General features: G+C 46.7%; 1 protein-coding gene across 1 annotated transcript; it reads left to right on the forward strand.

Moving 5' to 3' along the window:
• Positions 1-6,181: 6,181 nt before the first annotated feature.
• On the forward strand, positions 6,182-7,830 carry LOC138356753 (uncharacterized; the record flags this gene model as incomplete). Its single annotated transcript, XM_069313077.1, has 1 exon — positions 6,182-7,830. A coding segment is annotated over one exon (1,649 nt), but the record flags the coding sequence as incomplete, so codon positions are not given.
• Between the last annotated feature and the right edge of the window lie 390 nt (positions 7,831-8,220).

Here is an 8,220-nt window from a genome sequence, read left to right on the forward strand (position 1 = left end):
CATATTAACAGGGACTTGATGAAAAAACGTAAAAATGACCCCTCACTTGCTCTAGTGCTCTTGGGAGGTGGTGGTCTTTGGAGTGTATAAATACTCCGAAATTACCATCTCTTTTAAGGGTCTGAGCAGGTGGTGGAGTGGGTTAAGGCATATCTGTTATGCCAGTTGCTGGAAGGCATCTGTGCTGGCTAGGGTTCGAGTCTCCTGGTGGGAAAGTGTTCTAAAGTTGTATACTTCACTCTCGTGTTTAGGAGAGTTGTGCCTTAAGCATAGACACAGTGTTCTCCCATATTAACAGGGACTTGATTAAAAAATGTAAAAATGACCCCTCACTTGCTCTTGTGCTCTTGGGAGGTGGTGGTCTTTGGAGTGTATAAATACTCTGAAATTACCATCTCTTTTAAGGGTCTGAGCAGGTGGTGGAGTGGGTTAAGGCGTACCTGTTATGCCAGTTGCTGGAAGGCTTCTGTGCTGGCTAGGGTTCGAGTCTCCTGGTGGGAAAGTGTTCTAAAGTTGTATACTTCACTCTCGTGTTTAGTAGAGTTGTGCCTTAAGCATAGACACAGTGTTCTCCAATATTAACAGGGACTTGATGAAAAAACGTAAAAATGACCCCTCACTTGCTCAAGTGCTCTTGGGAGGTGGTGGTCTTTGGAGTGTATAAATACTCCGAAATTACCATCTCTTTTAAGGGTCTGAGCAGGTGGCGGAGTGGGTTATGGCGTACCTGTTATGCCAGTTTCTGGAAGGCTTCTGTGCTGGCTAGGGTTCGAGTCTCCTGGTGGGAAAGTGTTCTAAAGTTGTATACTTCACTCTCGTGTTTAGGAGAGTTGTGCCTTAAGCATAGACACAGTGTTCTCCCATATTAACAGGGACTTGATGAAAAAACGTAAAAATGACCCCTCACTTGCTCTAGTGCTCTTGGGAGGTGGTGGTCTTTGGAGTGTATAAATACTCCGAAATTACCATCTCTTTTAAGGGTCTGAGCAGGTGGTGGAGTGGGTTAAGGCGTACCTGTTATGCCAGTTGCTGGAAGGCTTCTGTGCTGGCTAGGGTTCGAGTCTCCTGGTGGAAAAGTGTTCTAAAGTTGTATACTTCACTCTCGTGTTTAGGAGAGTTGTGCCTTAGGCATTGACACAGTGTTCTCCCATATTAACAGGGACTTGATGAAAAAACATAAAAATGACCCCTCACTTGCTCTAGTGCTCTTGGGAGGTGGTGGTCTTTGGAGTGTATAAATACTCCGAAATTACCATCTCTTTTAAGGGTCTGAGCAGGTGGTGGAGTGGGTTAAGGCATACCTGTTATGCCAGTTGCTGGAAGGCTTCTGTGCCGGCTAGGGTTCGAGTCTCCTGGTGGGAAAGTGTTCTAAAGTTGTATACTTCACTCTCGTTTTTAGGAGAGTTGTGCCTTAAGCATTGACACAGTGTTCTCCCATATTAACAGGGATTGATGAAAAAACGTAAAAATGACCCCTCACTTGCTCTAGTGCTCTTGGGAGGTGGTGGTCTTTGGAGTGTATAAATACTCCGAAATTACCATCTCTTTTAAGGGTCTGAGCAGGTGGTGGAGTGGGTTAAGGCGTACCTGTTATGCCAGTTGCTGGAAGGCTTCTGTGCTGGCTAGGGTTCGAGTCTCCTGGTGGGAAAGTGTTCTAAAGTTGTATACTTCACTCTCGTGTTTAGGAGAGTTGTGCCTTAAGCATTGACACAGTGTTCTCCCATATTAACAGGGACTTGATGAAAAAACATAAAAATGACCCCTCACTTGCTCTAGTGCTCTTGGGAGGTGGTGGTCTTTGGAGTGTATAAATACTCCGAAATTACCATCTCTTTTAAGGGTCTGAGCAGGTGGTGGAGTGGGTTAAGGCATTCCTGTTATGCCAGTTGCTGGAAGGCTTCTGTGCCGGCTAGGGTTCGAGTCTCCTGGTGGGAGTGTTCTAAAGTTGTATACTTCACTCTCGTTTTTAGGAGAGTTGTGCCTTAAGCATTGACACAGTGTTCTCCCATATTAACAGGGACTTGATGAAAAAACGTAAAAATGACCCCTCACTTGCTCTAGTGCTCTTGGGAGGTGGTGGTCTTTGGAGTGTATAAATACTCCGAAATTACCATGTCTTTTAAGGGTCTGAGCAGGTGGTGGAGTGGGTTAAGGCGTACCTGTTATGCCAGTTGCTGGAAGGCTTCTGTGCTGGCTAGGGTTCGAGTCTCCTGGTGGGAAAGTGTTCTAAAGTTGTATACTTCACTCTCGTGTTTAGGAGAGTTGTGCCTTAAGCATAGACACAGTGTTCTCCCATATTAACAGGGACTTGATGAAAAAACTTAAAAATGACCCCTCACTTGCTCTAGTGCTCTTGGGAGGTGGTGGTCTTTGGAGTGTATAAATACTCCAAAATTACCATCTCTTTTAAGGGTCTGAGCAGGTGGTGGAGTGAGTTCAGGCGTACCTGTTATGCCAGTTGCTGGAAGGCTTCTGTGCTGGCTAGGGTTCGAGTCTCCTGGTGGGAAAGTGTTCTAAAGTTGTATATATATATATATATATATATATATATATATATATATATATATATATATATATATATATATATATATATATATATATATATATATCGTACCTAGTAGCCAGAACGCACTTCTCGGCCTACTATGCAAGGCCCGATTTGCCTAATAGGCCGAGTCATTTTCTTTATTTTCAATAAATTGTTTCCTATTACTTTATTTGAATTATTGTTAATATATTATATTAAGAACATAAATTATTGAGTTAGTTGAATTTTATTGACGATTTTCAGCGGGCACTTATAGTGAATTGTCGAGTTCTTTCAGAGGTATGGTATTTAGCTTATTGATTCCCTTTGAACATGTCCTGTGTGCCGGCCTCATGAGGGTTATTTATCGTTATGTGTGGTGTGGCCGCTACCACTTGGTTCGCCGGTCCTCTTTGTGTCAGGGGTCTGAAGGGGAGTAGGATTGGTTTGGTAAATGTATATGTGAAGTCGTTGGCTGTATTTTGGGAGACCTTTTGTAGGAGGCTTGGGTTGGAGGATGGTCTAAGTTCCTTGACTCTGTATTACAATTCAGTTCGGGTGAGTTATCTCATAAGGGTGCAGGTCTGTCGGGATGTGGCTTTCGTCACTCCGCTGCTTTACTCCTGAGCGGTACTTATTCTTTGGTCTCTGTGTAGGTCTCCTGGGTATATGTCTTTTGGTTGTCGGGAGGTGTATTGGGTGCTTTAGGTTTGGTGGCTCACAGGATGGAGGGGTTTTACCCGTTATTTGATTGGGGGGCCGGTGTGGGGCGCTCTGAGGGAGCCGTTTCTGGCCCCTAAACAAAGGGAATGGATGTATCGATTTCGTCATAAGTCTCTGGCTACCAATGAGCGATTGTTTATGTTAGGTATTATGGGCTCGAATGGTTGTGTCTATTGTGGGAAAAGTGAGTTCCAACTTCATGTGTTTTACTCTTGTCAGCAGGTTTCTTGTTTTGTAAACTGGCTTTGGGGTACCATGGCTACCTTATGCAGGTATGATTTGCAGGTAGATTTGCTGCGGTTTTTCTTGTTGTTGTTGCTGAGGGGGAATTGTAGAATTCGAAAAACTTTAGGGGTGTTGGTGTTAGATTACATTTTTTGTTTGTGGGTTGGTATGGTAGTAGAGTACGATGTGGCTCAGCTCTTGTGGTTCTTGAGGGGTCGGCTGCACTGCATGATGTGGTGATTGCAGCGGTCGTTTCCGAGGGCAATTCCTCGGTAGTTCACGACGGCTTATGTTGCTGCTGCTCAAGTATTGTAGAGTTTAGTGGACGGCGGCGTTAGTCGTTGTTCTGTATTCTTGGACCGTAAGTCGGGGCTGGGTCTACACTTTTGAATAATTGTGTGTTTCCAATCTCCTGTTATTTTGTTTGGATGTTTGAGTGAGTGGGCTGTATGTGGTTTTTATTGATTAAAGCTGTTTTATTTGGCCCGTGAGTTGGTCGTCCGCCCTTTCTTGTCCTGCTGTTGGGCGGTGTCCAACGTTGCCATGAATTTTTCTTTGCTATTGTGCTGCATTGCCCATTTTGTATATGGGGCCGTCAGCGTGCGTGTTTTTCTTGCAGGGCTCGGAGGTGTCTTCCCTACTTGCTCGCTGTGACTGAGCTGTGTTGTGTGACTTGTACTGTTTTGACCTCGGAATATGTTTATTCCGGTCGTGTGCGTGCCTCTTACCTCTGACCGTGGTCAGTTATATTGTTATGTTAAACGGAGGTTACAACCTCCGTTTGTTGAGGTCCTTTGTGTGTGTTATTATTTCTTATATTTTTCTGTATTTTCTGTCGTTTGGTACTAGTGCTCTGTATTTACAGTACCATATATGTGTTCCACTTATGTGCATGGTGTACATATTATGTGCGTCTATGAGCGGTTCCCTGGTTACGTGTGTTTTGAATTAGGGTTGTGTAAGTATTGTTTTATATAGTTATGATTTGATTGTGTGCACTGTTTCTTGTGCTGTGTCTGGAGGTGTTCGTGTACAGCAATGTTACTGTGGTAACTTTAATTTTATTTGAATATATATGTTGTTTTATATAATAAAAAGCCGTCAAAACACCACTTTTGGCACTTTTATTGTTATCATTATCAGTCTCCTGTACGATATCCTTCTTACACTCCTCATTTTGTTTAAGAATGAAGGAAGTCAACATTGTTTACTTAGAAGTCATGAGAGGGTTGTTTGTCAAAAAAATGTTTCTGTATTAGAGAGAAATCCAGGGACCACCAGCCACCACCAAGGACCATCAGCCACCACCAGGGACCACCAGACACCAATAGGGACCACCAGCCACCACCAAGGACCACCAGCCACCACCAGGGACCACCAGACACCAATAGGGACCACCAGCCACCACCAAGGACCACCAGCCACCACCAGGGACCACCAGACACCAACAGGGACCACCAGCCACCACCAAGGACCACCAGCCACCACCAGGGACCACCAGACACCAACAGGGACCACCAGCCACCACCAAGGACCACCAGCCACCACCAGGGACCAGCAGCCACTACCAGGACCCACCAGCTACCACCAGGGACCACCAGCCACCAACAGGGACCAGCAGCCACTACTGTCGGAAAATCCGACACCATTTAATAATCATACAGATAATAGCTGTATTACCAACAAGTTACCCATAGAAAACGTAACTTGTAGTGGAATTACCGTCTAAAGAAAACGGGATATCATCACCACATACTATTATAAATCACCACCTATTATGGTGGGAATTATTCTTAAATACATTAGTCTTTGGACTTTACCATCATAAAAACATCTTATATAAATTAACTTAATTATCAATATTAAAGTAGAGTAAATGTGACCCTTCTATCACTTTCTGAAATCTGGACAATGTAAGCCAGGCGTCAGGGGGAAGGAGGGCAGCCATTGTTGTGTCACATCCGAGACGCGTGGAGCAAATTCGGCTCCTATCATATCTGGACAATGTCGGCCAGGCGTCAATAGTATGGAGTGTTAGATGCAGCCATTGTTGTTTATACGAGACCAGAGGCTCACACGGGAGCAAATTCGGCTCCTGTTAAATTTACTTGGACGTAGTGTTATGGAAACCAGAAGTGTACCATTATCAACACGCTGTCTACAAATCAAGTTAAGTGTTCTTTCCGAAACCCATGTATCTTCATTTTTGGCCATTAATGTCATTATATAGGGTGAACCGGTCAGAGCACGTGGAAGCCTCAAACTAAAGGTAATTAAGCCAGGTCTTTATTGTTCCATGTATAGTATTTTCTCTGATATAGCTTGTCATATATAGGTACCTGGCTTCACAGCTAGCGCCCTTTTAACAGGTCAAGACGAGGAAGCAAGATTTTGTGCACCAGTTACTGGGTGATGGAAGCTACCTCAAAGAGGATAATTTGGTGTCTACACCCTAGTTATACCTGGTGGACTAACCTGCTGTACTATAAGATAAGGAACCTTTTCAATGTATGTAGTTAATACTGTAGTTTGATTGGCTGCATATATATTAATTTAATAAACCCCCCTAATGTGTAGAGGATCGATTTGTGAGATTGAGATTATTGCAGAAATACAGTCCACTTATCATTATACAAATTGCTATCGAAGTATATAAATTAACGTAAATATAAATTCATATAAATTAAATAAATATAAATCTCACAGGTCGGTCCCCACAACTACCAGGGACCACCAGCTACCACCAGAGACCACGAGACACGAACAGAGACCACCAGCCACCACCAAAGATCACCAGCTACCACCAGGGACCGCGAGCCACCAACAGGGACCACCAGGCAAGACCAGCGACCACCAGGGACCACCAGCCACCAACAGGGACCACCAGCCACCAACAGGGACCACCAGCCACCACCAGGGACCACCAGCTACCACCAGGGACCACCAGCCACCGCCAGAGACCACTGGACACCAATAGCGACCACCATCCACCACCAGGGACTATAGTTACCACCAAGGACCACCAGCCACCACCAGGGACCACCAGACACCAACAGGGACCACCAGCTACCACCAAGGACCACCAGACATCAACAGGGACCACCAGCCACCACCAGAAACCACGAGCTTCCACCAGGGACCACCAACCACCAACAGGGACCACCAGACGGCACCATTTACCACCAGGGACCACCAGCCACCAACAGGGGCCACCAGCCATCCCACCACCAGCCACAACCAGCGACCACCAGCTACCAGCAGGGACCACCAGCCACCATCAAGGACCACCAGCCACCACCAGAGACCACCAGCTACCACCAGGGACAGCCAAACATCAACAGGGACCACTAGTCACCACTAGTACAACCAGCTATCACCAGGGACCACCAGCCACCAAGAGGGACTACCAGGCACCACCAGCTACCACCAGGGAATACGAGCTACCAACAGGGACCGCCGGCCACCACCAGGGACCACCAGCAACCACAAGGGACCACCAGCTACCACTAGGGACCACATGCCACCAACAGCTACCACCAAGGACCACCAGCTACCACCACGGACCGCCAGACACCAACAGAGACCATCAGGCACCACCATCTACCACCGGGGACCACCAGCCACCACCAGGGCCCACCAGCTACCACCAGGGACCACCATCCACCAACAGAGACCACCAACAACCAGCAGGGACCACCAGCTACCACCAGGGACCACCAGCTACCACCAGGGACCACCAGGGACCACCAGACATTAACAGGGACCATAAGCCACCACCAGTACCACCAGCTACCATCAGGGACCACCAGCTACCACCAGGGACCATCAGCCACCAACAGGGACCACCAGGGCCCACCAGCCACCACCAGGGACCACCAGCTACCACCAGGGACCACCAGACACCACCAGAGACTACCAGCCACAACGAGGGACCACCAACTACTTCCAGGAACCACCAGACACCAACAGGGACCACCAGCCACCACCAGGGACCACCAGCTACCACCAGGGACCCCCCCACCCACCAACAGGGACCACCATCTACAACCAGACACCACCAACTACCACCAGGGACCACCAGCTACCACCAGGGACCACCAGCTACCACCAGGGACCACCAGCCACCAACAGGGACTACCTACTACCACCAGGGACTACCAGACACCAACAGAGACCAAACGCCACCACCAGGGACCACCAGCTACCACCAGGGACCACCAGCCACCACCACCACAGAGGACCAGGCACCACCAGGGATCACAGCCGCCACCAGGGACCACCAGCCACCACCAGGGACCACCAGCCACCACCAGGGACCACCGGCCACCACTTTACTATTGCCACTGAAACACTGAAGCAGATTTGCCAACTCTGTATTTCACACGACGCTAGACCCACCCCAAAAAGCACTAAATTATGTAAAGTTGTGTGTAGCAGTTGTGTCGTTTTACCTGCCTAGTATTTAATACTGAACTATACTATTGTATAAATAAAGAATACCTGTCTAATGAACTACTGCTAAAGCCATGAACATTATCACTGAATATTGGTATCCAAAGCTGTAGGTTAGCAACTTTGTCTCATACTGTTTGTCTTGTATAAATGGACAGGAAGCGTTCACGTGCGTTGCGTATTATGCTTCCACACTCCTACCACTATAATTCTCCCTCTTTACTTTATATATATATATATATATATATATATATATATATATATATATATATATATATATATATATATATATA

This window comes from Procambarus clarkii, chromosome 74 (assembly GCF_040958095.1).
Source record: "Procambarus clarkii isolate CNS0578487 chromosome 74, FALCON_Pclarkii_2.0, whole genome shotgun sequence".
NCBI lineage: Eukaryota > Metazoa > Arthropoda > Malacostraca > Decapoda > Cambaridae > Procambarus > Procambarus clarkii.